Raw genomic sequence first — 20101 nt, 5'->3', positions numbered from 1 at the left:
GCAATGAAACGTTCCCTTCATATCTCCAATTTTCTTGAAGGGATCTCCGGTCCTCCCTATTCTATTATTTTCTTCCATTTCTTTGCACTGTTCATTTAAGAAGGCATTCTTATCTCTTCTAGCTATTCTGTATTCAATTAGGAGTATATTTCTCGTTCTCTCTTGCCTTTCACTTCCCTTCTTTCCTCAACTTTTTGCAAAGCCTCTTCAGACAGCCATTTTGCTTTCTTGCATTTCTTTTTCTTTGGGATGATTTTAGTTGCTACCTCTTGTACAACGTTGTGAACCTCCGTCCATAGTTCTTCAGGCACTCTCTGTCTATCAGATCTAATTCCTTAAATCTATTTGTCACCTCTATTGTATATTCATGGGATATGATTTTTAGATCATACCTGAGTGGCCTAGTGCTTTCCCCTACTTTCTTCAATTTAAGCCTAAATTTTGCAACGAGAAGCTCATGATATGAACCACAGTCAGCTCCTGGTCTTGTTTTTACTGACTGTATAGAGATTCTTCATCTTTGGCTGCGGAACACATAGTCAATCAGATTTCTGTGTTGACCGTCTGGTGTAGAGCCGTCTCTTGGGTTGTTGGAAAAGAGTGTTTGCTATGACCATCCTCTTGACAAAATTCTATCAGCCTGTGCACTTCATTTTGCACTCCAAGGCCAAACTTGCCTGTTATTCTGGTTATCTTTTGGCTTCCTACTTTAGCATTCCAAGCCCCCAAGATGAAAAGGACATCATTTGTTAATTCTATAAGGTGTTATAGAGCTTCATAGAACCAGTCAATTTCATCCTCTTCAGCACCAGTGGTTGGGGCATAGACTTGGATTACTGCAATATTGAATGGTTTGCCTTGGATTCGAACTGAGATCATTCTGTCATTTGGGGGATTGTATCCCAGTATTGCTTTTCCTAGTTTTTTTATTGACTATGGAGGCTTCTCCATTTCTTCTGAGGGATTCTTGCCCTCAGTAGTATACCTGATGCAGTAGTGGGATTCAATTTTTTTTACTACCAGTTCTGTAGGCGTGGCTTGGTGGGCGTGGCAGGGGAAGGATACTGTAAAATCTCCAGTCAGAGGTGCTATTTGCTGGGTCTCCGAACTACTCAAAATTTCCGCTATCAGTTCTCCAGAACTGTCAGAACCTGCTGAATACCACCTCTGACCTGATGGTCATCTGAATTAAATTCAGTCTTGTCATCTCTTGTTTGATCACGTCCAGCTTGCCTTGATTCATGGATCTTACATTCCAGGTCCCTGTGGAGAATAGATCTTTACAGCATCAGACTTTCCTTTCACCACCAGATGCATCCACAGTCACTTAACTCTTTCCGGCGCTACTAGTACTAGCCCTCTGATCTTCCCCAGTAGCATATTGGACATCTTCTGACCTGAGGGGCTCATCTTCCAGCATCATAATTTTTTGCCTTTTGGAACTGTCCATAGGGTTTTCATGGCAAAGATACTGGAGTGGGTTGCCATTTCCTTTTCCAGTGGCTCAAATTTTGTTAGAACTCTCTGCTATGACCTCTCCATCTTGGGTGGCTCTGCAAGGCATAGTTCATAGCTTCATTGAGCTACGCAAGCCCCTTTGCCACAACAAGGCAGTAACCCATGAAGGGGGATGTACTTTAGGACCATATTTAGCTTCTGATGACAGGGACAGGGCAAGAACTAAACTTCATGTTATTTACATTTAAACTTTTATAGAGTTATTGTAATTATTACTAGGGTTAATCATTTCCCCTTCTATATCAGGCTGCACTTGAATTTTTCTGAGGGACATAAATTCAGGGGATCTCAGCTTTTCAACCTTTTCAGCATTTAACAATTGTCTTATGAATCTGATCATTATTAGGTTAATGTTCAACATGTGAAGGTGCCCTCTCTTACTGCAGTATATAGAACATAAGAAAACAGGACATGACCTTCTTCCCTAGGGCACTTCTTCAAGTATCCTAGAAGTACTAACAGCTCTTTGGAAAGTCCTTTTGAATCAAGGGTTGGACTAATACAGGCCTTACACACTCCTTGATGCTCTGAGTTTCCAAAAGTCTGTGCATGTTGAGTTGATTAAGAAATAAGACCCAGGTAACCACAAATAGGTTAATCTGATGCTGATAACCTTTCGAACATTTAAAAAGGAAGACATTCCTTAGCAGAATCCAGCATGGACTTAACAAGAACAGCCCCTGCAAGCCAATTTTTAATAATTATTTAATTTAAAAAAACATTACAATTAACATTCCTTCAAAAACATTGGTAATTAGTTTTTTGGATAATATATTTAAAGCCCCTTCACGATAAAGCAAACATGATACAGGACAGGATCAAGATTGAGGAGGATTTTAACAAGCTGGGACCAACAAGATGACCTATACATCAATGGGTTAAGAAAAATCAAAGGGACAAGTATATAAGACCAAAGGAAAAAGGAACTACACGGGGCAGCCAAAAGGATGTGAATGACTGAGGACAGGGGTGTCAAACTCACGTCATCACAGTAGCATATCAGGACTTTTTCCCCTTGTTAAACCAGCACGTGACGCATCTGACCTGCGGCCCTGAAGTTTGACAGCCCTGACTTAGGGGAATCACAAACTGAACACGAGCATGTATAATGCAGCTGAAAAAAATGGCAATTCCAGGCTTAAGGGAAGTCTTTGACCACAATAGAGCCCCAAATTTCCATTGGTAAACAAGATAGCCGTTAACTGAATTTTGTCCTATTTTACAACATTTTTTGCAACAGTTAAGTGAATTACTGCAGTTGTTAAGTGAATCATGCAGCCGTTAAGTGAATCTGGCTTCCCCTATTGACTTTGCTTGTCAGAAGCTAGCTGGGAAGGTTATGAATTGCGATCGCTTGACCCCAGAACAATGCAACTGTCATTAATATATGTCTGTTGCTAAGCCCCCAGATTCTGATCACGTGGCCACGGCGATTCTACAACGATTATAAAGTGTGAAAATTGCCATTGTAACTTCAAATAGTCACTAAACAAATGGTTGTAAGTCAAGGACTACCTGTATTGGCAGAAGAACAGGGTCAAGATCTGTAGAAATTATTTTTCTTCTCTATTCATGTTGATTAGGCTACACTTGCAATATTTGTTCTGTCCATTTCTGGATAAATTGATTAGATTAACAGAGTTGGAACTTGGAAGGGACCTTGTAGGTCACCTACTCCAACACCCCCTGCCCAAGCAGGAGACCCTACACCATTTCTGACAAATGGCAGTCCAATCTCTTCTTGAAAGCATCCAGTGATGAAGCTCCCACAACTTCCGAAAGCAACTTCTGTTCAGTGATTGTTCTCACTGTTAGAAAATTTATCCTTATTTGTAGGTTGAATCTCTCCTTGATCAGTTTCTATCCATTATTCATGGTCTGGCCTTCAGGTGCCTTGGAAAATAGCTTGATCCCCACCTCTCTGTGGCAGCCCCTCAAATATTGGAAGACTGCTATTATGTCTCCCCTAGTCCTTCTCTTCACTTAACTAGCCATGCCCAGTTCCTGTAACTGTTCTTCATATGTTTTAGCCTCCAGTCCCCTAATCATCCTGGTTGCTCTTCTCTGCACTCTTTCTAGAGTCTCAACATCTTTTTACAGCGTGGTGACCAAAACTGGATGCACTATGCTAGGTGTGGTCTTACTAAGGCTTTAGTGCAGGGGTGGGCAACCACGGCCCGTGGCCACATCCGGCCCGTTGGTCTTTTTAATCTGGCCCGCCGAAGATTGGTACAGAATTAAGGTTTGATGTGAATGATTGAATGATTGCATTCATTTGATTTTGACTTGTAATGACAGGCATTTCGACACCAGGTAGCGCATTAGGCGCAGTGACTTGATTTTGAGGAGATTTTGCAGTTTTTTATATGTATCGTATCTTGTGCTGACCCGGCCCGTCTGTCAAATTTTAAAAGTCAATGAGGCCCCCGAGCCAAAAAGTTTGCCCACCCCTGCTTTAGTGTGTGTGTGTTTGTGTGTGTTTGTGTGTGTGTGTGTGGTATTCAGCTTTGTTTGGGTATTTTTCCACATCATTATAGTTGTGCTTTGAAAGTTGTAGCGATGTTTCAGCAGAATCTCATCTGCCATCATCAGGCTTGTGTATTGGGTTCATCTGTGTGTCAGGCTTTTGCAGCTGTTTCTGTTTTAAATTTGGTGCTAGCCTTGTGCTTTGTTAGAATGGTTTTTTCTTCATCCTGATTGGTTGGGAGTCTTGGTCTGTGTTTATTGGTCTTGACGTTTGCTGTGTTCTGTTTGATTGGTGTTTCTAATATCTTCTGTCTGTTTTGTAACTTTTTTTTGTCTTTTTTTGTAACGTTTTTTTTGTCTTTTTGTCCAAAATGTCACTACAACTTTAAAAGCACAACTATAATGACATGGGAAAATACCCGAACAAAGCTGAATACCATACATATAAATACCCGCGAAAATTATATATATATATATATATATTTGTTTGTTTTCTTAAGTTTTCGCGGGTACTTACATGTATGGTATTCAGCTTTGTTCGGTATTTTCCCACGTCATTATAGTTGTGCTTTTAAAGTTGTAGCAACGTTTCGGCAGAATCTCATCTGCCATCATCAGGCTTCTGTATTGTGTTCGTCTTGTGTTCTGTATTGTGTTCATTTTCATATTTCCACAACAAAACTCACAAGGCCATCACACAGCCCATTATACCAACATCAACTCCATCAACCAATCAAGAGGCAGCAGCGCAGACAACCAGCCCAGCACACCAGCCCCCCCCCCCACCAGTATTTATAGAGAGACGGCAGTTCCGATCACACACTGCTTGCACTGACACGAAGCAGAAAGCACCAGCCTGAGAATGGCGAGTGGGACCTCGCTGAAACGAGGAAATATATATATGTAGGTCTAGGTGTGTTTGGGTCTTTTCCCGTGTAAGATTAAGAGTATCTTGGCAACATTTTGGCGAGGTCCCACTCGCCATCATCAGGCTGGTACTTTCGGCTTCGTGCCAGTGCAAGCAGGAAAGCACCAGCCTGAGGATGGCGAGTGGGACCTCGCCGAAACGTCGCCAAGATACTCTTAATCTTACACGGGAAAAGACCCGAACACACCTAGACCTACATACCTGTACCCGTGAAAATCTATGAAAACAAATTATATATATATGTATGTATGTATGTATGTATGTATGTATGTATGTATGTATGTATGTATTTGTAATCAAGACTATATAATCAAGATTCACTTGGTCTTGATTATATCCCTCTGTTAATGCAATTTAGGATTGTGTTGGCTTTTTTGGCTGCCACCACACACCGCTGGGTCTTACTGGAGCACCTCCAGAGGAGAACAAAAATTACAAGGGGTCTAGGAATATATTTACGTGTGTATATTAGGACCAGGTGGGAATCTTGCACACATCTAGCTTTGAGGAATATTTCCTCACCCAAATGGTTTGCCCATTAAGAGGGATAGAATGCCATGATATTTGTCAATTGTATTATTGTCTAGTCATGGTTATTATACATAATTGTCACTAGGTGGATAATTTCTTTTGGTTAAATTTATTTCCAATACCTTCTCTGCTCACCTCATGAATCAGAAGGCAGATTCTGGAGGATTGATTCAGCAAAGCCCAAAATGTCAGCTAATTCTGTATAAGCCAAAGCACAAAGTGCAAAATTTAGAAAGCAAGTATTTTGCTTTTCATTTGGCTGTTTAAAAAGTGGTGTTAATCTTGTATTCTTTCAGTTTTTTTATTCTCTGGCTGCTCACCTCATTATGATGTTATCTACTTAGTCACACCTGAGTCTCTTGTGGAAGACCTTGGCAGATGATTAATGGTATCTATTGTAAGGATATAAAACAACAGGAAATTATTAAGTTTTAGACAGATACGTAAATAAAGCAGACAGAAACATAGAAATAAGACTCAGGGAAGGAATCTTCTGTTAGATTTATATCAAAATATTTATATCAAAGAGACTATCAAATATTTATATCAAATATATTCTTTTCTTGACATTCATATCAAGAAATTTTATGTCCTGGGCTCCATTTATTTATTTCAGGGTATCAATCCCAAGGATCTTCCTTGCCTGGGGATACACATGCTGTCTGGCTTTGGGGCATTTCGGTCTTAATCAGTCCCATTCCTGGCGTAGCCATTTCATGCTTTTGAGACCTGGATGCTCTTCCCAGAAAGTTAGGAAGAAAGGGGGAAAAGGCGGAAGTTGGGAGGAGAGCCAGCTTCTTGCTCTGCTGCTTGATCTCTGGTTTCATGTTCTCATTCCACATTTTTTACAAATGTTAAAGGCAGGGGAAGGGCAAAGACTGAGAAAGGCCAGGGTGATGGCACTTGTGCTAATAGATGCAGCAGATGGAATGGGCTATAGCTATTTTAAGATTGCAGCAGGAGCTGGACCCCAGAGGGTGATCAAAGTCCAACAAATTCCGAGCCAGGTCATAGCTCCCAAAACAGATACTTTCCCTTTTGTCTCCATTTTAAACTGATAAGAACACTTTTGTTGTAGAGACACTCAGGACTGTGCCAAATGTGAAGCTAAACTCTTGTTTAAGGAACCAATTGCCTTCCATTTAATTAATAGCTATGTGGGTGGTGATTTTTAATAGGGACTACTGTGTAGGAGGTGGTGTAATCTACATTACTGGTCCTGCAATCCAAATTACAATTACTCCAAGTTGTTATTAATTAAAGAAAGTTGAATGTCTTAATGGCTCTCTGCATCTTTAATTATCACTTTAAGCTTGATTGATTAATTGACTTTCCAGTCCTATTGTATCAATTGTGGTTTCTTCATTATACTTCCTAATCAGAACATAGAGTAAAAGGTTTGGAAGGGACTGTGGAAGTCTTCTAGTCTAACCCCCTATTTGAACAGGATACCCAATACCAGTCTGGATAAACAGTTGTCCAATTTCTTCTTTAAAATCTTCAGTGATCCAGCATCCACAACTTCTGGAGGCAACCTGTTCCACTGATTAATTCTTCTGTCAGGAAATTCTCCTTAATTCTAGATTGGATCTTGTTAAGTTTCCATCCATTACTTTTTGTCCTGCCCTCAGGTGCTTTGGGCAATGGGTTGCCCCCTCTTCTTTGTAACAGCATCTCAAACATTGGAAGACTGCTATCATGTCACCCCTAGTCTCTCTCTTCATTAGACTAGCATACCAAGTGCCTGCAACTATTCATCATATGTTTCAGCGTCCAGTCCCCTAAATCATCTTTGTTGCTCTTCTCAGCACTCTTTCCAAAGCCTCAGCATCTTTTTGTATTGTGGTGACCAGAACTGGATGCAGTATTCCAAGTATGGCCTCACGAGTGCAATATAAAATGATGTTATCACTTCATGTGAACTTGAAATTATCCCTTTGTTGATGCAGCCTAGGGCTGCATTGGCTTTTTTTGGCAACCGTGTCACACTGCTGGGTCATACTTGTGGTGGTCTACTAGGATGTCTGGGTGAGTGCACTGATGATGTTACCTTGTTTGGGTAATGAAAACAACCAAGCTCAGAGAGCACCAAGGACCCTTCATTTCAACCTTGAGCTACAAATATTCTCCTATATTCTCCTTTCACTGTTACTGCTGTTGAGCCAGGTTCTATCCATTCTATACCTGTGCATTTAGTTTTTCTTGCCTAAGTGTCAACCCTTACTTTTCTCACCACTGAATTACATTTTGTTGTAATAGGGTAGGGCCTAGAATTCAAGTCTGTTAAGATCCTTCTGAATCTTGAGTCTATCTTCTAAAATTTTGGATATTCTCTCCAACTTGGTAAATTTGATGAGTTCAACATTTGTAATTTGTGTTTTTAACCTTACTTCAGCCAACTGCCTTTCTAAAGGCTTTTGTTAATAGCATAACTTAGAATTTGTTGTCAGGGCTTCTATTAGTGCTTGGCATTTTGGAAGTATAGATTTGGGGAAGTGATTTGGGGATTTTCCGACATTAGCCCAATAATGTCTGGGCTGCAAAAATCCAATAAATAATGGCAAAGCTTTAGCGATTTCCCTATCCTTATGCTGCCCTATACAGGTAAAGGTATGATGCCCAACTATTTTGCGAGATTACCCTGTCTCAGATGGTCAGACCATCAGAGTTCACTTTCTTGGGATGTTCTCTAGCGACATGACTCTGATTAGGTAGGTTTCCCCTAGCAAGAAAGCACCAGTCCCACCGTCCATCTGGCCCTGTTCATTCCAGAATTCCAGGTTAGAAAATAGGAAACTGTGTTTTAATCCTGCTTTAGGCATAAAAGTCAGTCGGATGATCTTGCACCAGCCACTATCCCTTAGCCCAATCCACCCTACAGGATTGTTGTGTGCAAAATAGGAAGAAGTGTCAGGTGTGGCTCCATTCAAATTCCAAGAAAGAAAACCTTAGACTCCAATTTATAGAGAAAAGGACTTTTACTGAAATTGAAGTGGTAACAGGAGAAGAAATACAAGATCTGAGGCAAAAGGCGTGGAAATTATATATATAAAGTTATCTTATGTCCCCACCCCCAACAATTCAAACTGGACATCCAATCTGAGGTGTGTATAATATCATGTGGGTACATCCTCAGACATCTGGTATGCCAAGATGGTTGACCTTGGCCTGGAAAGATAAGTGACTGCATTTGTGCAGTAAGCAACAAAGCATCCCAACTTTTACAATTCACACAACTCCACCTCCAGCGCCCTTCCTCCCACAAGGCCCAATTATTCCTCCCACCTGTTTCTATGGCAGCTGGAAAGAGTCAAGCAGAAGACAGAATCTTGGAGGCAGACAAGAAGATTGATATGTTCAACACCTTGAGTTATTTATAAAAATAATTATATCCCTCTGTTAATGCAACTTAGGATTGCATTGGTTTTTTTGGCTGCCACCGTACACTGCTGGCTCATACCAAAAAATCCCAAAAACTATGCCAAGGCAGATTCTGGAGGATGTCAGCTGATTCTGTATAAGCCAAAGCACAAGGTGCAACATGGTACTATTTAGAAAGCAAGTATTTTGCTTTTAGTTTGGCTGTTTAAAAAGTGATGTCCATCTTGCACAGCTTCTTTCAGTTTTTTTATTCTCTGGCCGGTATTGGCTTTGATGGTGTCTGGGGTTTTTTTGGTGACCTTCTTTCCTTTTAGCTCTGACCATTCTGAGGAGAACTGTATTTTCCAGTGAGTTTGATTGCGCGACATGGCTGAAATAAGGCGGAATTTTGTGATTTTTGCCTTCCAGCGATATGTCTGGTTTTATGTAGTTCCTTGTTTGTCATCTTTGCTGTCCAAGGAATGTACAGGAGCCTCCTCCAACACCACAGCTCTAATGAGTCAATTTTCCTCCTGCCATTTAAAAAGCACTTCAGGGCAAAAGCAAAGGCATACCAAATGAGAATGGTTCAAAGGTTATTTACTTGACTTTGATCATATCTTTCAGCTCTAGGGGCATTCATTGTCTTTGATTGAATAGCTTTATTACTTTACGAGTCTTACTGTGCCCCTCAGCATGGAAATCATGGTACTTTATGGGTTTATTTTACTTAGGAACAAGACTATATGTAGGCCCATCTTGTTATCAGGGATGACTGCCCATTACATCCTTCAAAGGAACATTATTTTTCCTGCCTCTTGTTGCAAGCAGCAGGAATATCTAACTACTAAGACTTTCGTATCTGTAACCTTTAATTGGGCAAAACAGTGCATCATAGGGCACCGGTTTTTGAACCAGAATACCTCAAGTGGACCAACTTATAGAATGCTTCCATGACTCAGTGTATCCATGACTCCAGTGGAATTGAAATTTAGCAAATTTTACAAAACATTTTTAAAAATACCATTAAAAAGTTAATTACATAATATAAATGTCATAAATCGTACCCTCTGGTCAACTTGTTCAACCACTGTTCAACTTTCTATTCTTTTTTTTTAATCATTTTTCTTATATAAAATACAAGGAAGAAAAGAAAATAGGAAATTAAGGGAGGGAAAGGGAGCAGGGAGAAGTAGGTGTGAGATACAAGGGGAAAGAGAAAAAGAAAGAAAAGGGCATTGACTTCCAACTCTTCTTAGCACAGTACAAGATAAACATACTCCAACTTTTTGCTTTTACACAGTAATATATAACTAGCCATTCCTATAACACCAAATCTTTCTAATCAACAAGACCAAAGTCAAAGTTTCAGTTTTTTTCTTCACAAGCACAGATTCCAGAAGTGATATCCAAATAAGAATATATTTTCCTCTTTGAATAAAATAATCAATTTAACCGTTCCTGCTTTATTTTCCTTGCTATAGAAATAACGTGCATTTCTATTTGCACCTAATAATCTTTGTAAACTGTCACCATTTTATTTATAAAATTTATTTTCGTCTTTCAAATTCTTTGTCCTTACTGAAAAAAAGGAAAAAACCAATTTTTTCACCCCTTTTCTCCTTCAAAGTACTAAACTAATATTCTAATATTTTTTTCTTTGACTTCTTAACATATAAGCTTTAAACTTCAGTATTGCATTTAGATCAGAGGTGGTATTCAGCAGGCTCTGACCAGTTCTAAAGAACCGGTAGCGGAAATCTTGAGTAGTTCGGAGACCCAGCAAATACCACTTCTGACTGGAGATTTTACAGCATCCTTCCTCTGCGACGCCCACCAAGCCATGCCCACAGAACCGGTAGTAAAAAAAATTGAATCCCACTACTGATTTAGATCCCTCCTTCCAAACTGCCCTGATAGAATTATTTTCTTTTATAAACATCCTTTTTAACATAGTTTTTCTTTAAACTGGTACATCATTTTCATTAACTTTCTCTTAATACTCTCAAATACATTTTCAATAGCTTTTGCCTATTTTAAGAATTACTTTAACATTATATGTAAAATATATATATAAATTCAAATTTTGGGTCAAACCTTTCTTTTAGTTGCACGTATCAAGCAGAGAAAAATGCATTCTGATTCCAGTTAACTCATTAAATTTAACTCACTCCTTCCAGCTTATCTTCATGGAGTAAAATGTTTTTCTTCTCTGGAAGTTTTATCAAAGATTTATAGGATTTTATCACGAGATCCTCAACCTTGTTAATGTCCTTAAAGTAAAAGTCCCAAATTTGTCTTTTTACTTGATGCTCTTTCAGTTGTGTTGAGAGGTTTACATTTGAACTATTGTAGTGAAAGTTAATGTCCAGTTCTTCTAAAACTGCGATAAACTTTCTGCATTTTCAGTTACTTGTGAAGTTGCCTCGGCAGTTTGGTTACATTCCCCGCATAGTTGTATCTCAAAAGTAATTTGAGAGGATTTTTTTTATCATCAGCTGGTTAACAAATTGGCATATTTTATTTAGAGCAGTGGTCACCAACCGGTGGGCTGCAGCCCACTTGTGGTCCACGAGAAAATTTGGGTGGTCCACAGAGAAATGTCACCCCCAAAGCAATTAATCCAGGCTGCGCAGGAACACAAGGCTGCGCCACCCACATGGCCCGCGGTAACACAAGGCTTGTGTTGCTTGCATTGTGGTGAGGGGGAAAAGGGTGGAGGGGGGAACTCGCCCCACGCACCTCGCCACCTATTCAAAATAATCAGTGTCCCTCTTCTAGCAAAACCTGTAGAACATAAACTCTGTTAATAAAGTAACAATAGGTGAAATATCTTAAGTTCACAACAAACTGAATATTCGGAAGAGACACCTCCCTAATTCACAGGAATATAAAAAAGGGAAAGAGGTCCAGCCCAATCAGACTTGCAAGATTGTGTTATCATTGACAATCTCAATAAAAGCATTATTTGTCTTCCTGGGGAGTTGATTTCTTGATCTGTAAGACTGACAAACCCTCAACGAGACAACCATGTGGGCAACAGTTGTCTTACTCTTGTTATACACCTCACATGCCAGGGTACCTCTGCCTTCTATCCGTATTTCTCTGTTGGGTCTCACTGCCTCTCCTGAAGGCAATGACCAGTAACATTTTTGTCAATTCAGCTTCTATTTGTGAGTTTTTTTAAAATCTGAGTACTTGTTAATGACAACTTTTGCATGTTATATTTCAAAATATTTCAATAGTTAAAATAGCTTATCACCAGCAACAGGTTTTAGGACATTGTGTTAGTGGCAACACCTAGACATTATACAACATTATATTTATTTGTTTATTTTCTTGCTCAGATGGAGTTTCCCAAAGTGGCTGATTATGAGGGTGGCCGTGATGCTGTGATGGAAACTCTCACCCATTTTTAAATGTGTGACATAAAAATGGGCAGAGCTTGCACCACACCATCATGGCCACTATATTGATTTTATTTTTATCATACCCTGTAGATATGCCTAACTGGACCTCTGCCCAAAACTCTTTCACCCACTTTTGAAAAGTTGAGTAAGTAATGGGGCCACTTCTGGGCTGCTGATCCCTACTTCACTTTTCTTTTTTTAGATTCGAAAGAGAAGTAAAGCGTGTCGTGGTGGCCTAAGGGAAAACGATGAACTTGTATCTGTTAATGGAAAGCCATGTGCTGGCCTCTCCCATGCCACTACCATGCAGATCATCGATTCTTCCAGTAGCACCCTCAGCATTGTTGTTACAAGGTAAGGGAACCTCTCGTGGGGCTGAGTGAAAGATTGATTACTCTAAACCAGGGGTCTCAAACACAATTTGCCTGGGGGCCGCTGGAGGCAGAGTCTGGGTGAGGCTGGGCCGCATAATATTATACTTTATATTATACTTTATATTATACACTAATATTATACTTTCATATCACGGTGGGGGCCACAGGATATTTTCCTGCGGGCCGCAATTGGCCCGCGGGCCGCGAGAATGAGACCTCTGCTCTAAACCATTGGGGTAAATTGAGTATTTTTAACTGGAACAGCACCATTAAATGCTTTTCATAAAGTTCTGGTGGAATCATACCTGATTTCACAAATGTCACCAATTATCTCTCTCCTGCACTCAGGTGAAAGCATGCATGGAAAGCTCAGAGTACAAAGCAGTGCCAGGGTTCTGCTCTGATATTTATTATGCATATTTTGCTCAAATGTTCATACCAGAATGAGATCTATGAGACTCTGATGCACAAGCATTCAGACCAGGCTGAAGCCCACTTAGCACAGCATTTCGATAGTCTCTTCTAAGCAGGATGTCAGACTTGTTGTATCAGCTTTCCTAGGCAAACTTCAAAATAACACCTGGGGTGTCTTTTAAAATCTAGTTGTTGGTACTGTACATTACCAGAGTATCCAGGATGTAGGTCCCTTAATATTGTGGATATTATGACTGAACTGCAATTCAATGCAATACATTATGTACACTCAGAGTTTTTATCTTCTATATTTCTTATCTTAGAAATGTTGTTAAACTTAACACTTTTTAAACATTACTTGGTGTAACTGCATTGTAACTGCAATTGTATATATATATGTGTATAGGTGTGTATGTATATATGTATGTGTGTATATATATATATATATATATATATATATATATATATATATATATATATATATATATATATATATATATATATATATATATATATATATTCAGCTTTGTTCGGGTATTTTCCCACATCATAGTAGTGGTGCTTTTAAAGTTGTAGCAACGTTTCAGCTGGAACACACTTCCTCACTGTCCAACACATGGAAGCACAGGTCATAGCATTTCAATGGCACCAACCTAGCACTAAAAACCTAGCCACAGAATCATCAGAGAAGCCATAGAGATTGAAAAAGACCAGAAAGCATGAATAGAAGAGATGATTCCACCAGGTTGTCAATCATTTGGAAGCTGCACTCACAAACAAAAATCTCCACCACAAGCCAGGCAAACACCGGGCACAAACAGATCCCCCTGATACCTCCAGCTCAAACACATCCCAACCAGGCACCCAGATGAAACCCAGCTTCCTAACTAATGATAGCCGTCCATTTACCCGAAGCTGCTGCACTAAAGGCCTCCAATAAAGTAACACAATGCTGCCAGCCAATCAAGATACAAAAAGAGCCAAAAACAGACAGAAGATATTAGAGACACAATCAAGCAGAACACAGCAAACTCCAAGACCAATAAACACAGACCAAGACTCCCAACCAATCAGGATGAAGAAAAAACCATTCTGGCACAGCAATAGGCTGCCCCAAATTTAAATCTGAAACCACTGTAAAAGTCTGACTCACAGACGGACACAATACAGAAGCCTGATGATGGCAGATGAGATTCTGCTGAAACGTTGCTACAACTTTGCACCACTACTATGACGTGGGAAAATACCGAACAAAGCTGAAGGCCATACATGTAAGTACCCACAATATATATGTTTTCTTAAGTTTTCGGGTACTTACATGTATGGTGTCCGGCTTGGTTCAGGTATTTTCCCACGCCATTGTAGTTGTTTTAAAGTTGTAGCAACGTTTCAGCAGAATCTCATCTGCCATCATCAGGCTTCTGTATTGTGTCCGTCTGTGGGTCAGACTTTTACAGCCGTTTCAGTTTTAAATTTGGGGCTAGCCTACTGCTGTGCCAGAACGGTTTTTTCTTCATCCTGATTGGTTGGGAGTCTTGGTCTGTGTTTATTGGTCTCGAGTTTGCTGTGTTCTGCTTGATTGGTGTTTCTAATATCTTCTGCCTGTTTTGTGGCTTTTTTGTCTTGATTGGCTGGCAACATTGTGTTCCTGTGTTGGAGGCTTTAGTGCGGCTTGGCTCTGAGTAAACGGACGGCTATCATTTATTAGGAAGCTAGGTTTCAATTGGGTGCTGGTTGGGGTGTGTTTGAGCTGGAGGTATCGGGCGGGTCTGTTTTTGCCCAGGTGTTTGCCTGGCTTGTGGTGTGAGATTTTTTGTTTGTGAGTGCAGGCTTCCAAATAATTGACAGCCTGGTGGAATCATCTCTTCTATTCATGCTTTCAGGTCTTTTTTCAATCTCTAGGCTTCCGATAATTCTGTGGCTGGGGTTTTCTATAGTGGCTAATGTTTTGGTGCCATTGAAGTCGTGCTATGACCTGTGGCTTTCATGAGTTGGACTAGTCAGGAAGTGTGTTCCAGCTTTTTACTGCATTTTTGTGTTCATCCAGGTGGGTACTTATTCTTCTATTGGTCTATCCGATGTATGTGCAGGGCATGATGCACAGGGGACTTCATATATGCCTTGGTTTTCCAGGTCAATTTTATCTTTGGGGTTTCTTAGGATGGCTGCTATTTTTCTGTCTGTTTTGAAGGCCATCTTGATGTGATGCCTGTGGTAGTATCTACTGATTTTGTCTGTAGTACCTCTTATGTAGGGCAGGACAGCTGTTCTATAGGTCTGTTCATCTTCTAGGTCTCCATTATGTCTCAGTGTTTTTTTTAAATAAAGTTTTATTTGGGTTTTCACACACAAAATACAAGTAAAACATCTTTTTTGAAAATAGCATGGTCCCAAATTGAACTTCTTTATACAGACACAAAACTCAATTTCATGCTCCTTTTTGTATTCTATTCCATATCTTATGCTATTTTACATTTTCTATATAGTTTTTCCTGTCTTTTAATTTTCTCAATTTTATTTTGATTATCTCATCTCAGTTCAAATCATTATATTTATACTTTTGTCTGTTCTGTTTCAATTTCATATTATCTTTTCTCATTAAACAAATTTTCTCCTGTAGTTACTAATTGGAGTATGACACCTTTATATCTTTTAATTACACCCATTCAACTCTTATTTAAACTTCAATATGTACCTTAAGTTTATGACCTTCAATATAATACATAATACATAACTTCCAATCAAATTCTGCTTGGTACATTCTTATAATACACACTATATTCTTTTAAAAAAAGAAAGTTTGTAAATATATGTAATTATAAACCCTCATTCCATTCCAGTTCAGTTCTATCATTAATAATCATTAAAATCTTAACATCTTGAACACTTCTTTTCAATTAAATATCGTACTTCCTTAAAAACACGTATAATCTCCATAATTAATTTTTCCCTTATTTCTCTTCACATATGTTTTATAAATCATTGAATATACCTTTTGTTACATTTATTTATTTGACAAGCATTCCACTGAATTAGGATAGCTATTTTATCAGACATTTTAATCATACATTGTTTCATATTTTCTAAAATTATTTCTGCTTTTAATATAACCATACTATCTTATGTACCTTTGCAGAATCCCTTTTTCCATTAAGTTTTCATCCATTATCTCTAAATAGGCCCTGGTTCTCTATATTTTGCTTCTGTCCTTTATAACTTCTTTTCCTTTCTTTCTTCCCACTCATCTTCTCCCTCCCTTTTTACCCCTTGTCTCTCTAGTTCCAATTTTCTCTTCTGCATTTCCCTCTTCTGTTGCTTTCTGATTTTATACTTATTTTTCACTCTATTTTGGGGGAGTTGTTTTTCCCAATCTTAAACTTTCCATTCTCTTTCCCCCTTTCCTTTTACCCCCATCTAAGATTACTTGTTCATTAAAGATGGCTTCTTCTTTGTCGCAATCTTCTTGTTCTGCAGGCATTTCTTGTTGTTTCTCATAATTCCAAATCTCCATTTCTAAAAACTGAAATACAAGCCAAAAGAACCTCTCCCTTCTTGTGCATCTTCTTTGTACTTTTTAAGTTCCATTTTCAGTTCTTCTAAAAGTGGAGCCATTTTAAACAGTTTTAAACAACCACCCAATTGATTTTAGTCATTCAAAACAATAACCAAGAATCCAGAAATCATCAAGTAATCCAGATAGTCCCAAATTATATCTTCTTATTTCTTTTTCGACTTTCTCTTCCTGGGGTTTTTGTTGCAATATTTCAGTTAGAATGTATCTTTTGGAAGTCTTGTTGAGATTTTGCTGTAAGTTCTTTTTAATTCCAGGAGTCTCCTCCCTTCCAGATCCTACCCTTTTATTCTTTTTCTCTCCTTTCCTGTTTTCAAAAGCTTTTAATTATCCAGAAATCTTTATTATCCCTTTGTCTTTTTATTTTCAGCATTAAATGCCTATTGATGTCAAAGTGGATTTTTTCCAATTTCTTGCTTAAGTCTCTTAGCTGTCAGTATAGGAAAAGGAGAAACCCAAATCTTTTTTCTCTCTCCTTTGCAGCATTGTTCTTAAGGAACAATGTTATTTTTTTTAACAGTTTCAATTCCAGGGTACCTTATTTGTTGCTTTTGCTGTTTGACCCGTCAACCAAAACTTTTTCTTCTTATCTTCCTCCTGCACATTCTTTTCCAGTCGAGTTCTTCTTTGTGGTGGCCATTTCTGACCACCGCTGCAACCGCCGGAAAAGGGAGTAATGGCCAGCTGGAGAGGAGAGATGCGCTCTCCTCAACCCTGCTGGCAGTCTCCCCCACTTCACCACCTCTACAGGGTGGCTTAGCCCCGAAACCAGCCGGCTCGGGCGCTCCAGCGGTAGCACGGATCGAAGCCTCGCAGAGACGAGGTTTCAGTCTGTTGCTGAAGAAGCTCAAACCGGAAGTCTCAGTGTGTTTTTGTGGATCAAGCTGGTGATTTTGCTTTTGTGGAAGCCGTTAGCTGTCAGTACTTTAGTCAGGGTGCATAGTTCAGTCTTTATGTGTATCTTGTCTGCCAGGCGTTTGGTTCTGGCGATTAGTGTTTTGGCCACGGAGTTTATCTGTGCTGGGTGGTGGTGGGATTGGGCGTTGAGGTAGCGGTTGGTGTGTGTTTTCTTCTGGTATATGGTGTGTCCTAGTGCGCCATCTATTTTTTTGTAGATTAGTACATCTAGGAATGGTAGTTGTTTGTTTGTTTCGTTTCCATGGTGAACTTGATTTTGGGGTGTGTGCTGTTTAGGTATGTTAGGAAATTGTTTAGGTTTTCTTTCCATGGGGCCAAATCACAAATGTGTCATTGATGTATCTTAACCATAGTTTGGGTTTGAGGATGGCATTGGCCAGGGCTCTGGATTCGAATTCTTCCATGAACAGGTTTGCAATGACAGGTGACAGTGGTGATCCCATGGGAGCTCCTTCTATTTGTTTGTATCTTTGTCCTTTGTATATGAAATATGTGTTGGTTAAGCAGTGTTCTGTTAGTTCCATGAGGTGTTTAGCTGGTTGGTATTTATTTTGATGATTTCAAGGGTCTCTTTTATCGGGACTTGAGTGAATAGTGAAACCACGTCAAAACTTACAAGCAGATCTTCTTGCTCCACGTGTAGATCTTTGATCATTTCCAAGAAGTGGTATGAGTTTTTACATGAGAAGCTGCTCTTTCAGCATGGGGCTGTAGCTGGTTTGCTAAGTGTTTAGCTAGGTTTTGTAGTGGTGCTCCTCTGGAGCTGACTATGGGTCTGAGAGGTATGCCTTCTTCATGTATTTTTGGGAGGCCATTTAGTTGGGGGCATCTGGATACCACACAGGCATCACATCAAGACGGCCTTCAAAACAGACACAAAAATAGCAGCCATCCTAAGAAACCCCAAAGATAAAATTGACCTGGAAAACCAAGGCATATATGAAGTCCCCTGGGCATCATGCCCTGCTACATACATTGGACAGACCAATAGAAGAATAAGTACCCACCTGGATGAACACAAAAATGCAGTAAAAAAGCTGGAACACACTTCCTGACTAGTCCAACACATGAAAGCCACAGGTCATAGCATCAACTTCAATGGCACCAAAACCCTAGCCACTATAGAAAACCCCAGCCACAGAATTATCAGAGAAGCCATAGAGATTGAAAAAAGACCTGAAAGCATGAATAGAAGAGATGATTCCACCAGACTGTCAATTATTTGGAAGCCTGCACTCGCAAACAAAAAAATCTCCACACCACAAGCCAGGCAAACACCTGGGCACAAACAGACCCCCCTGATACCTCCAGCTCAAAGACACCCCAACCAGGCACCCAGATGAAACCTAGCTTCCTAATAAATGATAGCCATCCATTTACTTGGAGCCAAGCCGCACTAAAAGCCTCCAATACAGGAACACAATGTTGCCAGCCAATCAAAACAAAAAAAAAGCTACAAAAGAGACAGAAGATATTAGAAACACCAATGTTGCAGAACACAGCAAACTCCAAGACAAATAAACACAGACCAAGGCTCCCAACCAATCAGGATGAAGAAAAAACCATTCTGGCACAGCAGTAGGCTAGCCCCAAATTTAAAACTGAAACGGCTGTGAAAGTCTGACTCACAGACAAACACAATACAGAAGCCTGATGATGGCAGAAGAGATTCTGCCAAAACGTTGATACAACTTTAAAAGCACAACTATAATGACATGGGAAAAGACCTGAACAAAGCTGAATGCCATATATATGTGTGTGTGTGTGTGTGTGGTATGTGTGTGTGTGTGTTTGTGTGTATATATATATATATATATATATATATATATATATATATATATATATATATATATATTGTTTTCTAAGTTTTCTCACATGATTGTGCTGGTAGTATATTCCCACGCATTGTAGTTCTGATGATGAAGCCTGATGATGGCAGATGAGATTCTGCTGAAACGTTGCTACAACTTTAAAAGAACTACAATGACGGGAAAATATAACAAGTAACACTATATATATATATATATATATATATATATATATATATATATATATATATATATATATATATATATATATATATATATATATATATATATATATATATAGTATATACTCGAGTATAAGTCGACCCGAATATAAGCCGAGGCACCTAATTTCACACAAAAAACTGGGAAAACTTATTGACTCGAGTATAAGCCGAGGGTGGGAAATCCAGCAGCTACTGGTAAATTTCAAAAATAAAAATAATTAATTTGGGAAACGATCTCATTATCATGAAAGGTTTAATTGATTCACTAACCCAAAAGAAGAAGATGATGATGACAGCGGGAGGCAGGAGTCACTCTCTTCCCCTCCCTCGGAGGCCCCCTGAGTCAGGAGTCGCTACCGCTGGCGCGGCCCCGGTCCCGCGTTGCCTCGGGAAGGGAAAGGCAAAAAGGAAGAGCCGCGCAGCGCTTTGCAACAGCGCAGCGGCACCGGAGGCTCAGGCTCAGCGGCTCCTGGTTTTGCCCCACCCTTCCCAAGGCAACGCTGGGACCGGAGCCGCACTGGCGGCAGCAACTCCCGACAGCCCCAGCCGGACACCTGAGCGGAGATGTAGGGAGAAGGC

At 39.6% G+C, this 20101-nt stretch overlaps 1 protein-coding gene across 1 annotated transcript in view; it reads left to right on the top strand.

Moving 5' to 3' along the window:
* SYNPO2L (synaptopodin 2 like) overlaps positions 1-20101 on the top strand; it is a 69485-nt gene that overhangs the window by 5662 nt on the left and 43722 nt on the right. Inside the window, exon 2 of the mRNA XM_026674255.2 lies at positions 12416-12567. Coding sequence (XP_026530040.2) covers positions 12416-12567 — 152 coding nt within the window. The remainder of the gene's footprint in view (positions 1-12415; positions 12568-20101) is intronic.

Source organism: Notechis scutatus, chromosome 4 (assembly GCF_049901735.1).
Source record: "Notechis scutatus isolate UNSWTSFEM ecotype Mainland chromosome 4, rNotScu1.2, whole genome shotgun sequence".
NCBI classification, from domain to species: Eukaryota; Metazoa; Chordata; class Lepidosauria; order Squamata; family Elapidae; genus Notechis; species Notechis scutatus.
This window is presented reverse-complemented; position numbering and strand designations above follow the sequence as displayed.